This window comes from Andrographis paniculata, unplaced genomic scaffold (genome assembly GCF_009805555.1).
Source record: "Andrographis paniculata isolate CXL003 unplaced genomic scaffold, ASM980555v1 Contig62END, whole genome shotgun sequence".
Classification (NCBI taxonomy): domain Eukaryota; kingdom Viridiplantae; phylum Streptophyta; class Magnoliopsida; order Lamiales; family Acanthaceae; genus Andrographis; species Andrographis paniculata.
This window is the reverse complement of record NW_026137598.1, coordinates 6,864,734-6,881,065: the sequence shown is the minus strand read 5'-3', so window position 1 is coordinate 6,881,065 and position 16,332 is coordinate 6,864,734. Positions and strand designations below refer to the sequence as shown.

Below are 16,332 nucleotides of genomic sequence, written 5' to 3'. Positions count from 1 at the left end.
AATATCTAGATGAGTTTAGAATGTGTATAGACTTAGGATTTGCTTATTTGGAGTTTTAGTTTTGTATTTGATTTTGAATTTGATATTTAACATAATAGAAAGACTGAAATTAAAATCTACGCTACATATCATATGATACTTTGAGATAAAAACACTTCATTTTATAAAATATCATACAAACTAAATAGTTTCATTTTAGTTTCAAATTAAAACCAACAAACCACTAAGATCTTGTACATGTTTTGTATGAGTTAAATAGTTTATGCTTTTTACCGCACAAATAGGAGTAAATTAATCAAAATTAAAACATCAAATTCAATAATTGTAAATACTTCAAAACACACAGATGCCCCACAGATACTTCGGGCCATCATTTGCATAAAAAATCCGCCAAAAGTTTTATCAAGTTTACTGTGATATTTTGAAGTCAAGGAAAATGCAAATCGTGGCAAGAAAAATCAATGTTCTTAGCACCCAAAATACTATCGAGCTTTCAAATCATAATATCCTAAGAAAAGCAGAAACAACAAATTACCTTACTTAGATTACAAACCACATATAGAGTTGGTAGAGAGACTTCATACATGGCAAAGTGAACGACCACAACCTTATAGCAATAAGAATTCGGTACATAAACTTAGAAATATATAATCTACGTCGCACACAAACACAAAAGTAAGTTTTAAGTTGTCCATAGAGCCGAAGTACTAACCACTGATATCAGTGGCACAACTTCCCGGCATGCTGTACAAAACCATAGCAGTAGCTGCTCTAAGAAAATATGGGGCACCCGTTAGATGTAACTACTGGCTGGATTTGCGTCCCGAACTCTTGCCCGGGTAGCATGCCTTTGTGATATTATATCCTCAACACTCGAGATCACTAGGGCTACCTCTCTCTTCAAGATCTAGTTGTGCTGACAGGGCGATGTCTGATGTGATGTGCGCCTTCTCTAATTCGAACTAAACTGATCCAGTTGTTTGAGATTCATCCTTGTAGTGTCATCAATCAACCTGACTCCAGTGTCGAACTATAAAAGCATTTTTTTTTTATGGCAGATAGTAATTGCCAAGAATGACAGCACAAACCAGATGTATGAAAGGGAGGATAATAACCCATTGTCATCACCACTCATCGATGCTACTGCCCTCAACCACTGTAGTGGAGCTTTTGATTTTGGGAAGCTTGTCCCTGCTGAGATGGATGCTGTTGCGAAGGATTTTGGGCATTCAGTGGCTGTGATTTGTAGTGTGCAAATGGCTGTGAATATAGGGGATTCATCAAACCCTACAAATGACAAAAAAAAGGATGATTTTAGAAACCAACTCCAGAAGTAATTGGGCAATTGGAATCTAAGATGACCTTTTATCAAAAAGATAAAGAATGGATGAAATACTAATAAAACCAAAAAAATTGTGAATCTGCTCGAGATCACAGAACTTCAGCGTAACATAAATGTCAAGCAATTTCATTAATTCTACCAACATATAAGCAAAATCCACCAAATCTATTAATAAAGGAAAACCTGTGACTGAAGTGGATTGGCATTGGCTACACCAAAATGGTTCGGAGAGGTATCATCTTGAGACTGATCACTAAATGGAGCCTGCGTGAATAATCCTTGTGAACCATGAGCCATATACTCCTGTAAAATTTAGCAGTATTAGACCCCATTGACAGCCAAATGAAGGCAACTAAAAAATATTCCGAGGTGTTTAGGGTTCAAACTTTAAGGTTGGCGGCGACTCATAAATAAATATGAAAATATAAAATTTGAAATAAACTTCATAAATGTTTGATTTACTTCACTATTATAAGGAATTCAGAATCACATTCAAACATTGATTCAGGAATCCTCAAGACCCATTGATGTGGAGGGTTTTGGATAAAACCCGTTTCCATTACCATAGATAATAGCTCAAATCTGAAATACTCTCAAATTCAAAATAGGTAGACAAGGTAGACAAATGAAAAGCTCGAGCCCAAACCATAAATGGTTGCAAAGAGAGAGAGAGAGAGAACAGAAATTAAACCTGAGACAGGTATTCATTTCCAGGGGCAAAACGAGCATATCCAGCTTGAGAGTTCTGGTTTAAGAAGTTCCCAGGGAATCCACCTTGAGCCCCTTGTGTAATGTAATCAACACCATATCCACTCTGAGAAGCCTACACAAGTTACACAAATCAAGGTGAATATCAGCTGATCAAGAAAGAATTGCAAACACTGCAATTATCATAACAAGAAAGAGGTTATCATGTACATTCACGAATAACAAGTTTGACAAAACAAGCATAAAAATATTGACATACCTGAGTGGAAAATTCAGCAACATTATAAGCTACATGTGATCCCTGACTTTTAAAGTCATCACCCAAGAAATCCTGCATCATGTATAGGAAATGTAAGATACAAACACACACCCACACATATAGACATAAATACCAGACGGTACAGAAATCACCTGAGACATGCCACCCATAGAGAACCCATCTCTATATGTTTGGCTTGTTCCTTGACCGGTCACCTGTAAATAGCAAAGACCACATTTCCAAACATTATACCCGAGAGGATGTAAGTGTGCAAGAAACAATCAATGACCCCAAAATGGAACTAACATTTGAAACATAGCCAGGTTGTGAGAGTGGTCCACCCACTGCTGGCTGGCCACTAGGACTCTCCATTGGTGGGAAATTGAAACTAGAAGGATGGCTGCCAACAGGTGGCTGTGCGCCTTGCTGGTGCGTAAGATGACTACCAATGGGTGCACTGGAATTCCCACGCCCAGCCCCAAATCCTCGGCTTCCAGGTTGTGGAATCTGAGGAATAGATCCAACAGGTCCATGTACAGCACCACGACTTGGAATAGAATATGGTTGTGATGGAGGAGCACCGGGATATGAAGGAAGTGGTACTCGAGGCATCGCATAACCAGAAGGGTGAACACCAGGTTTACCATTGGCAGCACCAGGAGGCAAGTAAGTACCTGTACAAAGAACAAATTACATTAACAGAGACAGCGAGCAGACCAAATAATTCCTTATTGCTATTGCAAGCTACAAGCATCTCTAGTGGAGCCATCAATCAGAATAACGGTCATAGTTAGTCCTCCTAGTTTATGAAGAAGATTTTTTGTTAGGTTTTTTATTTCAAGTGAGGATTGTTGAACAATGAACATCAAAAAATTTGTAATAGTTTCTATTTGTAATGTAACAATTCGACTAGTGATATATTTGGAGAAAGAGTACCCCTAGAACGAGGGCCCCTTCTATCAGCATTTGGGTTTGAGGGAACCGAACCAAAACTGTCACCAGGAACAATTCCAGGTCCACCACCATAGAAAAGTCTTCGCTCATTGTATATCTGTGCCACAATAATATTATAATCCACACAAAGTCCAAAAAGCCTTAGTATAATGTCTCTGTAAAACTGGAGAATTTGGTACCACACTTCATATAGCATAGGTATATCCAACCCCTACCTTTTTAGGCTTTTGAAATTGAACCATACTCTGCTTAAGATTATTTAGAGGTCCTTCAACCAAGCACTCGTGTTCCTAATGGTCAAAAATTCCAAAAGAATAGCATGTTATGAAATCTTCTTACATGATTGCAATAAAATATAATTGAAGTAGCGCGTTGAAGGAAAGAAATGTCAGAAAATCCACCAACACAATGTAGTCACAGCAATAATGAACACAGTTTACTGAAATAGAGTAAAGAGAACACGAGAAGCTAGGCAACTACCTTGTAGTGAGTTAATAAGCCATTCCAAAGAGGCTGCTTGCTCAGAACTTTGGGATTTCCCAAGATAACAATGCCGTATCGTGCACGTGTGAGGGCAACATTAAGCCGACGCGGGTCATTAAGAAAACCAATACCCTGTACATTGCAATTAGATTATTTAACAAGCACAAATATATGTCCTGGTTGTGCAAGGATGCTGTGGAACCAACATAAGGTAGAATAAGAACAATCTATCAGCAGGCAAGAACAATGTAACAGAGAACTGGAAGGGTATGGGGTGGGGGGGGGGGGGGGGGATGGAAGGCGAGCAACAAAGAAATGAGGGTAGCAGATCAACAACTGAGAAGGCAGATCCAAATACGAAAGAAAAATGAAACAACTGAATGGAAGATGGGTGAAAAGCATAGAAGCAGCAAGACAGTGCAAAGGATGCGCTATGCCACATGAGCATAGTAACTCACCTGATGTTCATTACTCCTGACACAAGACAAAATTATATAGTCCTTTTCCCTGCCCTGGAACGAATCTACACTTGCAACCTGGAGAAAAAATGTAAATGTCAATTTCACTTGTATCAGTTAAGGATGCAAGGTTTTACATAACCAATTTAATCAAATATTATGTCTTACTTCAATTTCTTTATACAGTTGCTGCCGCAGAGCACCATTTCGCGACATATAATTCACAATGTATGCTCTTTGTCCTTCATAAGGTGTTATGACACCGATCTGTAGAATGGAAGCATATATCAATCATTCTTTATACATAGGAAAGCAAAACCAAGCAACCAAACAGGTAGAAAAGTTCTCTGTTGCACCTGACTAGGAATAACACCACTCTTCAGGAAAGTAGTCACAATTTTCTCTACATTTGCAGCCTCTGTCCTATTTAAGTATGATGTTCCACTGGCACTTATCTCCTCTTGTCCCATCTAGGCATACCAAAAAAATAAGGTTTAGCAATATATACTGAATGCTACAACAAAAGGGGAACAACCAAGAAAATGAAATATATATTCAAAGTTCTAACTAAAATCTGCTGCTCCAACACAAAAAAGCAGACAAATAATTACATCTATTAGGTCAATAAAATCCCAAAATAATAGGCCTTTTCTGTGTATCCCAACCTTCAAAGATATGCTTTAGGAAAGGTTTAGAGATGCTGAACCTAAAAAACCTCAATTATACAAAGAAATCCAATATACCTGAACATAGAAGAACATGGGCCTGTTAGGCACTGGCCAGGGAAAATCAATGCCGGGTGACTGCCTTTCATTTATGGTAACTCCATTTTGAAGAGTCCCTTCATAGAAACTGTTGGACGGAAACTCTGAAAGAGCAGGATGCATCCTATATTGAACCTGGAAAAACAAACAATAAAACCAAAGGTCTCAAGGAACTAACAGAAAAAACATTAACAGGTGGAAATATGTGGCCTGTGATGTAGGCAGTAACTTAATGCAATTTCACTTCTAATGCAAGAATCTAAATGTGCATTCACTACCTACTTGCGTCCCTTGAGTACATATTTCAGTATAGAGCTTAGAATACATACAAATGTATAGCATTAGAAAATTATTATTTAATTTACTTTTTATAAAGGCTGTGCCATCTCTTTATTTCTGGCCATTAGAATAAAAGTGAAAAATTCAGGGCAAGAACTAAAAAGATCAGCATGCTACAACCTACCATTGATGGAAATGGAAAATCCATAAATATATTACACGGACACATAAATCATTAGGGGTGAGCAAAATATCCGAAATCCAAAAATTAAATCCGAACCAAACCGAAATTTTAATTTTAGTTCGGATTTTTCAGATTTTCAAATTGAATTTTTAACAAATTTCGGATTTTCGGATCGGTATACTTAAAATCCGAACCAATCCGAAATATAACATTTTAATATATTTTTTTATTATGCATATTTAATATTTTATTAGAAAATATTATATTTTAATATAAAAAACTCAAATTTATTAATTATATTTTAATATATTTAATTTTAATATATTATATATATTTAATATGATAAAATAATTATAAAATATAAAAGAAATTTAAAAATTAAAAAAATAATAATAAAAATATTTAGAATTTTTCGGATTTTTCGGCTTGGTTCGGATTTTTTAGTTCGGATTACAGATTTTCGGATTTCGAATTTTGGTTATTTCGGTTCGGATTGATTTTTTCAAAAATTTTGGATTTTCGGATAGGTTCAGATTTGGCAAATCTGAACCGAAAATCCGAATGCTCACCCCTATAAATCATGTTTGCATCAAGAGAGGTGGGTAACCCATAAACAAAAATAAGGCTCTTATATGTGAGTTACAAGACAATTACGATCTACTGAGTTAGTGCAAACATGGGGTGGGGGTAACAGGAAGCTGAAGTGAGAAGGTTGATATAAATGGCCACACACAATAAACTAAAGAAAATTGAGCATGCAATTTTTTTTTTTAAAAAACATGAGATGCACCAATAAATGATATATACATGATCCTATAAAGAATGATTACCTGCAATCTGATTGGTTTCACACCAAGCAGCACAAGCCGTTCAAACAGAGACTGCGCTAGTCCAGCTCTTGCAGCTTTCTTACACATAATGACAGGACCAAGCTGACAGTGGTCTCCAACAAGAACAACCTGCAATGAACTTGTTGTTAGATACTATATTCAGAGAAAACGTGAAATTCAATCTAGAAATGAAGGCAAAATTCCCATTATGTTTGTTCAGCATGGAGGTAATAACCTGCAGCATTCCAAATACACACATACCTCATCAATTCTAAAACATTTGTTACAAGATCCTAGGGTTTAGGTACAATGATGATTCACCCTCAGTTAAACTTGAAACCTTTACAGTAAGACTAGAGAGTCTAAGGGAAAACTATCTATAGTAAGTGTTTTTATTTTCCATTTCAGGAATACAAACATTTAATCATTATTGCTTCTAAAGAATCCTTGAAAAAAAGGCAATTCTGTTGACAACACATAATTTGATAAGAAAAAAGAATGTTTGTGCTTACATTGAAATTAGCCTCAGATAAATACCTGAACTTGAAAATTACAAAAAGTTTATAATTTCTAAAATCAGAGTAGAACTTTAATATTACAAAGTCTGCTCTGCAAAAAATGAAGAGCAGCTTTAATAGTTCATGATAAGTTACAACTCACAAACCTCAAGATATGATATTGTAAAACAGACAAGGAATTTGTTGTGTAAATTCAACAAATCTCAGGTGGGTTCTAAGGTCACCGTCCACAAGATGTAATTAAAGGGAAAATAGGGATCAACTATTTAATATCATACTTATTTGATACAGACTAATACAAATCTTTACAGAGAATAAACATAATAAGTCCTATATCCATCAAATACCTGCTTAGCTCCAAGGACCAAAGGAATCAGGCATTCAGGCTCTGTTGCTTGAGTTGATTCATCAATAAGAACCTGTAAGTTTAAAGTTTAATAGGATAATCCACAGACAAATCAACGAATCGGGCACTTCTCACCAAACATATACAGCGAAAATAATTAATGAAATAAAGGAATCGCAAAAGCCCAGAAGCCTCCATTTTTACCTGACGGAATCTAAAATTTGCCAACCGTGGATCTCCAGCACCAACACATGTACAACATATAACATCAGCACTCTGAGATATCTCCCTCTCCGTAGCTCTCTTGAGTGCTTTGTACTTTTTCTCATCACTGCTTGATAATTCCCCTGTGGCATGTGAGATTAAGTGTTAATATTCAGATTTTTATGCAATAGCAAAACAAAATCCTGCACTTAACAAATAGCATAGTAAGTATAATAATTAAATCAACTCACACACTGTCACCAAGGTCGCAATGCAGGAAGAATTAAATAAATTTGATGCTAGATGACACAGTTCAATCCAAAATATGTAATAAATGATAAAATGAAAATGAAAATTTTGAAAATGCGCAAGATAAACAATACACTATCCTCTTTTACTTCCCTCTGACAACTTTTTTCCAATTCATTACTAGGCCAATTATAATTTCACACTTGAAATCAATATTGCTTTCCTCACCTATCAGGATTTCAAAGGAACACAACACATCTAACAAGAAAGTTGTGTTTAAATATTGATCATACATTCATAGAGAAACAAATAATCTAATATTCCTCTACGCACAGAAGAGGCCAAAAAATAAAAATAACAGGCAACACATGCCAAAGCTAACTTCAAATGCCAATCACTCAGAAACTATGGACAAAAGAAGGAAAAGCAGGCAAGAGAAATGGATAAATAGAACATACCTTGTTCATCTTTCAGCTGCTGTAACTTGTGTAGTTCACTTTTTTCAGATGTGTCAAGATGCCTAACCTGCAAACATGGGGTGGAAAACATTTGTTGGAAAAGTAAAAATGCTGAAAATGTGAAATATTATGACTCATTGAATGCCTAGAAAGCCACCATAAAATCCAGCAAAAATTAAAGAAATTGGCAAGGAAGGATGCTATCATTTTGATAAAAAATACACAGACCTGATAGTGTAAGGTTAGATGCTCAACAGGCGAACTAACAGCTTCCCTTGATTTCGCACAGAGCCTCACAACCTTCCAAAAACAAAATAACAAAAACCAGTTACAAATATATATATATATATAATATCAAAATTAGAGAAAAGAGATTTGTCCCTCAAGCTCTCTATATCCTCCAATAAATTTCACATTTGTTTTAGTTGCTGTCAGAAAGCCTAAGCAGGATGGAAGAAGGAAAATAATGGCATGCACTAAACTAATTTTTCAAAAGCCAACTCATAATAAGATTTAGGATGAATTAAACTGTCAATAGGACTATAGGAGTGAAACAGTATCCAAGTAAAACCTGAGAAACAGAACTCTTAGAAAATTGCTTTACTTTGCGAAAATAAATAAATTAATAGATAATACTTATAATAAGAAGAAAATAAAAGCAATACTGAACCAGGAAAGGTGGTGTATGCACCCTGAAAATGAAAGCCTTTGTTTACCATATATATTTTTGCCATACTTTCCACTTCTCAATTTTCACCTACTTCTGTGCTTCAATCTTTTACATTTCTTTCTCAAAGAAATGTTCCAAACCTGTTTCTGCATTACTTCTATAAACCTAAGAATCACATGCGCCTCAACTAAACAATCTTGAGCTTTAAAGGCAAGTGTCAGAGTGTCTAAGGTGATTTTCTAACTTAGGTTCAATGTTTTGAATAGATATTCTAAAAAGGCAAAAAAAATATACTAAGACAAGTGATTACCATATCAGAAATCATAGGGATCATTCAACTCAGAAGATGAATAAACAAACAGCAAATCAATTTAGCCAACCCATGAATCTGTTTATCCTGCCATATGTTTGATGATCCTATCTGCCATCAAAAACCGATTATTTCTTCTTTTACAATGCTTTCGATTTAGCAATGTATTTTTATTCACTATTTTTCAAAAAATTTATTCATCAGGCAATTTGCTAATCGTATCTACAATGTGTAGGATTGATGAGTAGATAGCTAAAAACACATTAATAACAACAGAAAGAAATGTTGACTTGATATATAAAGTTGCTTAGTAATAATAGTAATATCCAAACCTTTAAACCAGTTGCACTTATTTTTTCAGCTAGCTGATCTACTGCCACATTACTTGGAGCACATACCAAAACCTGGATTGAAAGATAAATTATAAACACTTAAACAGAAATAAAAGCTCTCAAGCAAGAAAAAAAAAAGTATCAGCGAGAAGTAGTATGAATGCAACCTGCCCTTGGCCTTGTTTTGCCATGTGATAAACAATTGCAGCAGATGTGACAGTTTTTCCAGTTCCAGGTGGCCCTTGGATGAGACTAATAGGCTTTTGCAAGACACTCTTAACAGCAAAAACCTATAAGCATTAAATGCAATTTTTGGTAACATAACATCTTTGGAACAAACGGTTTGACTAAATTCACATAAAAGAAAACAAGAGTGAAACTTTACTTTTGCGGTAGACTTCAGCAGAAATGTCATTCATTGATAAATAATTAATCTCCCAACACTGACACTGACTAGGATTGGAAAAATGATAATTCATTGATTCACAATGCCACAATAAGCCTTTTAGGGTGTGTTTGTTTGAAGGATTTTGGAGGATTTCCACTATTCATCCAATTTTTTTCCCCAAAAAACATCAAATCAAACACCTATTTTTCATTTTTTATATTATTCTAAAAATCAATTTTACATTCAAAACATCACATCAAACTCTATTTATATCACATCATACAACTATTCAAATTCAAAATTTTTACTATTCAAATCCCAATCCAAAATCCAAACCCCCAAACAAACACACCCTTAATGGTTGCCCAACATGATCCTTGAGGTCGACAAAATAAGGAAGGGTGGATTCGTAGACCCGGAAACTCTTAAGAGTCGAAAAAAAAAAAAAAAGAAAAGGGATATATATCATGTATACAAAGCAATAATATGTAAGAAAAATTATATAGAAAATAACTAATTAATTGACATTAAAAATAGAAGAATCAATAATGATATATTTGAATAAACTGAAAACTTACAAAAATGTTGAAGAGGTGCTAATGTTAGTGGTTTTAATTGGAAAAGTAAGCAAACAGTTTATCAATAAAGTGAGTACATCGAGCATTTATTGAAGTGATTTCAGAAGACGAATCAGTGTCGCTACTAGAGGGAAAAAGTAGGGAGATTAAGAGCACAGCACTGTGCTCAGTGATACAAACTAGAGATGGCTGGATTGGAAAGAGGATTACAATCCTATTTCCCTTTTTCCTTAAAAAATTAGAGGGTAACTAGTGGTGCTCAATCAGCAATCAGAAGTTCTGCTGATCAGTGTAGCACACCTGGCCCCACCAACCCTTAACACCCCAAACCATGCAAGTTAGTGCATTTGGCATCAGATTTTGACTAGTCCAAGTCAATGGGTTGACTCATAAGTTTGACAACCATGCTTATCAGAAATTTAATTTGCTTTTATGGTCTCAACATGGGAGAGGATGAAAAATCATCTAAAAACAGAGCCAAAGAACTAAATCAACACAGCATGTCGTTAAAAATGGTATGAAAGAAGCTGCGAGGGCATACTTGAGATGCATTAAGTTCAGGAAGACCAGGTGCCCCAAAACGGCGGGGCAAAGTGTTACGAACTGTCTGCACCTCAACTTCGTGGCCTAGCAGATGATGATAAATGTACCTATAAGCACACTGCATGTTAGTAAAAGTGGCCACCTTCAATTCACAGAAGAGGCATTCTAGTTCGATACTCATGGTTATCACAAATTTTTTTGGCCCCAAAAACAGAAAAGTGAGCTTAATTAACCAACAAATCAACTCTTCAATAATGCCATCCTCAACCCTCTTCGTATATACACACAAAGTATATAAAATTTAAGTCGAAGCTTAACATATTATTCATCCAACACCACTCGGCCAAATATCAGAATCATTTTGCTACCTCAACAATAGAAAAAGATATTCAGTAATGACAGACAACCAGGCTGGCCCTGGGCGTGGGCAGCCTGGGCCCAAGCCCAGGGCCAGTTGAAAATTGGGGGCCCTGCCTAGAAAAAAAAAAATGAAAATGACAATAAAATATAATATAAATACATATATGTAATCTTGAAAACTATTGATATTAAAAATCAAACAAAATATATAAATGATAATTTTTCTGATTATTTATATAAAAATAAATAAATAAGGACCCGATTTTTTGTTTTGGGCACATTGAAATTCGAGAACAGCCCTCAGACAACAAGCATATTATCAAACCCAAGAACACAAATGAGTGATCATTTGGGCACCATCTTGGAGTAAAATTTTTTGGAATCATAAGCAATGGGAATCAAGAAAAAAATACCTCTGCAAAGGCCAAACTAATTTTGGATGTAAAACCCAGAAAAATGGACCAGACAGGGAGAAGAGGTAGAAGTTCAGGCATCATTGCCATTATTTTACAACAATAAATTTAGCTAAACAACATTAGCTTGCACAGAAATCAATAGATCAAGTACCATTTGCTCCTAATATACATAATATGAAAATAATAAAAGATTGTGTTGAAAAAGTAACTTGGCACTGACCCGCTGACACTTGTGTCGTCCACAGCAAAAGTTTTCATGGCCCCCTGCATCCGATCAAAACTAGTGCTCTTCCAAACAAAGTCCACACTAAAACCATGGTTCACATCAACGGGAACACCCTGTAAAAACATTGAAAACATATCCTTTATTTTCTTGTTTATGGTTGATATTCCTTCAAAACAGGACTCTATAAGTGATTCAAACAAAACACTGAAACAGGTAAACAAAAATAAAAGAAACCTGATTGGCACCAAGTTCAAGAGCAACCTCCTCTTGTGCAGTCAATTTTATCTGAGAAGCAAGAACAATCCCTCAACATTGTCCAACAGTAATACAGATTGACTTCCACAAATGTCAAGCAAACACAAAAGCCAAATCCACTGTCACCAATGAGATGAAAAGGCTGAATAGTTCAGAGAAAGAAGCCATACCACATGACCCACTGACTGCCAAGATGGATGAGCTGCATCACCTGAATAGCGCAGTCGTAGTTCGTCACCAGGTACAAGGCGTAACTCATTATCTTCCTACATGTCACATGAATTATTAATCCAACGCACAACGACAGTGCAAAACACGCAACAGAACAAACTGATTAAGTCTACCTTGGGAAAGACAAAATAAGCAATTCGCTTCTTATTAAGTCCAATGTCCCATCGAACAGTGATGTTATCTTTACTTTGAGACTCCTTCATCATCTGCCAATAAAAATAAAATCAAACATCTTTTAGCACATCTCAAAAGAATCCAGTTGGACGAATGAACAGAAGATTTTCCTTTTCCACCAGGTTCAACAATTATCTATTCAATATGAGTTAACATATACAATTATACATCCCATATAGTAAATATACAATATTTAGTTAACCAGTGCATCCAATATAAATTACATTTACACTGATATAAACAGAGAAAAACAGTTGCATGCAATCAAAAGCTCATGCATATAATTTAGGATAAAGTTCGTAAAGTCATTGTGCGGCATCTTTTAGGTTGCCTACTTTTTTTATTTATTTCTGTTCTACTTAATTACGTTAAAAGCATTAGTTCGATACAAAGAAAATATAAAATATTCATTTTACTTTCCATCGAATAAAAGACATAAGTCACCTAACAAAACAAAAATTGAATTGGTATAGTAATAAACTACTGACGCTAGGCAAAAACAGAACTTTCTGGCAAACCAAAATGGGGTATACCATTATTTTGCCACAATGTAATTTCTCGGCCAATAATTCACTCCTTTATAGGAAGGTCCAAATAGGCAACAATTGATCATATTTAAGTGTCATTTTTACTTCAGAGGATAACATATCCAAACACACTTAGAGTGCGTTGCTCTTGGGGATTTGATTATGGGTTAGATTTGAATAGTAAAATTTTGAATATGAATAGTCGTTTGATGTGATATAAATAGGTACGATGTTTTGAATATAAAATTGATTTTCAATGTAATATAAAAAATTAAACATAAGTATTACATTTAATATTTTTGAAAAAAAAAAAAAACTTATGAATAGTGGAAAACAAATCAAATCACCCAAACAAACACACCCTTGGTTTTCACAAAGCAGGCATCAATTAAATTAAAATAATAATATCTCATTTGCTAAGGTAATCATTTGTTTACCCAAATTATCCACACTTGGTGACATTTGGTGACATCATATACAGGCAAGAATATCCATCTATGCCAAATTTCTCAATAAGTACTATTATCGCAACATATGTAGCAGTATCTGATACTATTCGAGTGTCTAATTTTCAAATCTCCTCCAAAACTGCAATATTGACATATAGAAACGAAAATTATATTTTGTGGTTCTCAGGCAAAACAATCAACATAAATGTGATGGAGAGTAGTCATACCTTATCATAATCTGCTTCAAGGTTGATAAGTGGCGCAAAAACATTTTGATACTGGAGAGAGGAATACAATTAGTAAAAGCAACACAGTCAACAAAGACGCCAATAATTCACGTATAGAATACCTGGTAAGCATCTTCATACTTCAAAGCTACAGACTGGGGTTCATCATCCACTCCAGGCTTCTCAAGATCTTCCAAAGTAGCATCAGGATTTGTCTTCCAGAGTTCTTCTATTTTATTTATCTGCTGGGCACTAATTTGACGAGCCCTCAACTGCTCTTGTTCAGATGGGACCTGCATTATACAAAGATTAGAGGACCAGTATAGAAATATCAATTGTAACTGTGTAAAATGTATACATAACAAACCTTTAGCAACCACTGCAAGAAACATCTGTCATCAATAAGCGGGCACCACTGACTCAGGTCCCAATTCATGTCCTTCAAGGCATTAACACTGAGGCATGGTTCCCTACAAAGCAGAACAACAACACTTTCCGTCTTGGCAGATATGAATCCAAGAAGGAAAACATTCCGACAACCACAGTTATAACACTCGAGAATGGTCTCTCCAAGGGGACTATCTTTGTGAAGGCAAACTTCTTTGTGTTTTGCTCTCACCTGAAAATGATTAAAACATATTAAGTTAACAAAACCCATAAAACTGTAAACATCGCAGGTAAAAAAACACGGGGTCCTTAGTACATTAAAATATGAGTGCAAGTTGTCTTCAGTAGATAAATTAAAGAGCAAACTATAAATTAGCAGTATCAACAATTTATTAGATCAGTAGATGATTGTCGCATATTATATTGTGTTAGCTAATAACTAGTGTATCATACATATCATTATTTCTTCAAAAATAAGTCAGTTGATTTTTTCTTCTAAAATAATAATAATAATAATAATAATAAAGACCATGATAAAGTTCAAGGTTCTTATATTTTTGTTATTCTGTAGAGTCTGAAAGTATACGTCAATAGAAACGAGGCTCGACTTTCATAGGGGAGTATGTACATGTATGAAATCAGCACTAATAAAATAAAGCCAAGCACATAAAAAATATTTTAAAAAATCGATAGTACAATGCAGCTCACCTTGCTGCTTTTCAAAAGTCATTAGTTATGATCTAAATATAAATTGATGTCTAAATGAGCAAGAACCTAGTTCTAGACTTTCCAATCCTTTTCGAAAAAGTTAACGTCATTTATGTGTAACTGTCCATTTTTAGAGAAGGACTTTAAATCGTAATCATGAGGTGCCGCACTGTCGCATTTCAACAGACAAATCAGGATCGTTTCTTGTAGAAAGCAGAAACACAAAAAGTCAGCTAGCAGTTAAACAAAATTGTGTTCCATGATGACCCTTCCAACTCAATATTAACTAAATTTATCATTTGCGATCGTCTCTCGGTACTTCTGACGTCAACCACGTGAGTGGTATGTCAATGAAACAACTTGCAACTAAAATCTCATTATTATGTCCATCAAGAAGCAGCTTGTCTGTCAAAAGGTTTACCCAAAGACTAGAAATCAGGCTTCACTTAGCTAATAACATACCATGATCCATGATCAAAGGGAACAAGCAGATCCAATTATCACATTCAATCTCAAACTGTGGCCTTTCATACAGATTATCGAAGATTACCCAACAAAATTATATCAGCCTATCACCCCTACCTGCCCATTCACCCCCGCAAAATACTCACCAGATGATTGACGATGTGCGACCCAGAAGTATTCCCTCGAGAATTACAGAACCACTTCCTGCAAGATGGCACGTTGCACCGTGCCACGCACGCCGGGTTCGTGACGCCACAGTATCTGCAGGCATGCTCCGTAAAGTCTCCTTTCCCATATTCAAACAACTCGTCATCTCCCCCAGTATCTTCAAAGTTCAGCCCGCTCATACCCGCTGCCAGGGCCTCCACCACCCCAGTCTCCTTGCTATTATTACTACTACTGCCATGGCCGGCACTGCTGTTATTAATTCCACCCCCTCCTCGAGCTTTACCAGTGGATTGTGCGGCATCGGATGAGGACGGAACCTCGGAAGCCGATAAAGAATCGGAGGGCGTGGGCCAGACGGACGCCGAAGATCGAATTGGCTGCGAGAGCTCCTGGAATTCAGGGTAATCAAACTCGTCCTCGCCCGGCGTGTTGAATTCCAAGAATGTATAGGCATCGTTCCCAGTGTCCGGCTGCGAAGCAGTCTCGTAAAGATTGTTCGCCTGAGAATCCATGCCTGGTCTGATCTCACCACGAACCAGGAATAATACGGAGGCGGAGAATCGAGATCAAGAATTGGACGATTGAATGAACGCAAAAGATCTGATATAATTTAGGGTTAGGGTTTGGAGATGGAAACCGCAAAAGGGCTTAAGCGCAGATGAGAAAAGAAATAGACAGCAACAGAGATCGATTGTCCGCTATCCGAGGAGGAACCGCCCACCCTTTAATGTACGGATCCAATCCGACCCGAATTTCGTCAAATTATCCAGAGGAGCTACTAAATGGGTTCAAATGCGCCGGTTTCAATTCAACGGTAACTGCCGATCTGGCCCTAGACTCGGCCCTTATATCTAAAACTGGTCTGGCCCACTATGCAATAAA

At 36.0% G+C, this 16,332-nt stretch overlaps 1 protein-coding gene across 1 annotated transcript; it reads right to left on the bottom strand.

The window, feature by feature from the left end:
* Positions 1-522: 522 nt before the first annotated feature.
* Positions 523-16,159, bottom strand: LOC127260809 (regulator of nonsense transcripts 1 homolog). Its single transcript, XM_051288751.1, has 29 exons — positions 15,429-16,159; positions 14,090-14,341; positions 13,845-14,015; positions 13,723-13,773; positions 12,459-12,551; positions 12,285-12,380; positions 12,094-12,144; positions 11,854-11,972; positions 10,856-10,964; positions 9,516-9,638; positions 9,349-9,420; positions 8,265-8,336; positions 8,037-8,103; positions 7,330-7,472; positions 7,127-7,198; positions 6,262-6,390; positions 4,948-5,103; positions 4,561-4,674; positions 4,373-4,471; positions 4,205-4,282; positions 3,744-3,878; positions 3,479-3,553; positions 3,246-3,360; positions 2,616-2,983; positions 2,462-2,524; positions 2,310-2,381; positions 2,034-2,165; positions 1,526-1,645; positions 523-1,287 (listed from the first exon to the last, which is right to left on the bottom strand). The coding sequence occupies exons 1-29, from the start codon at positions 15,960-15,962 to the stop codon at positions 1,150-1,152; spliced, it is 3,819 nt and encodes a 1,272-aa protein (XP_051144708.1). The 5' UTR covers positions 15,963-16,159; the 3' UTR covers positions 523-1,149.
* Between the last annotated feature and the right edge of the window lie 173 nt (positions 16,160-16,332).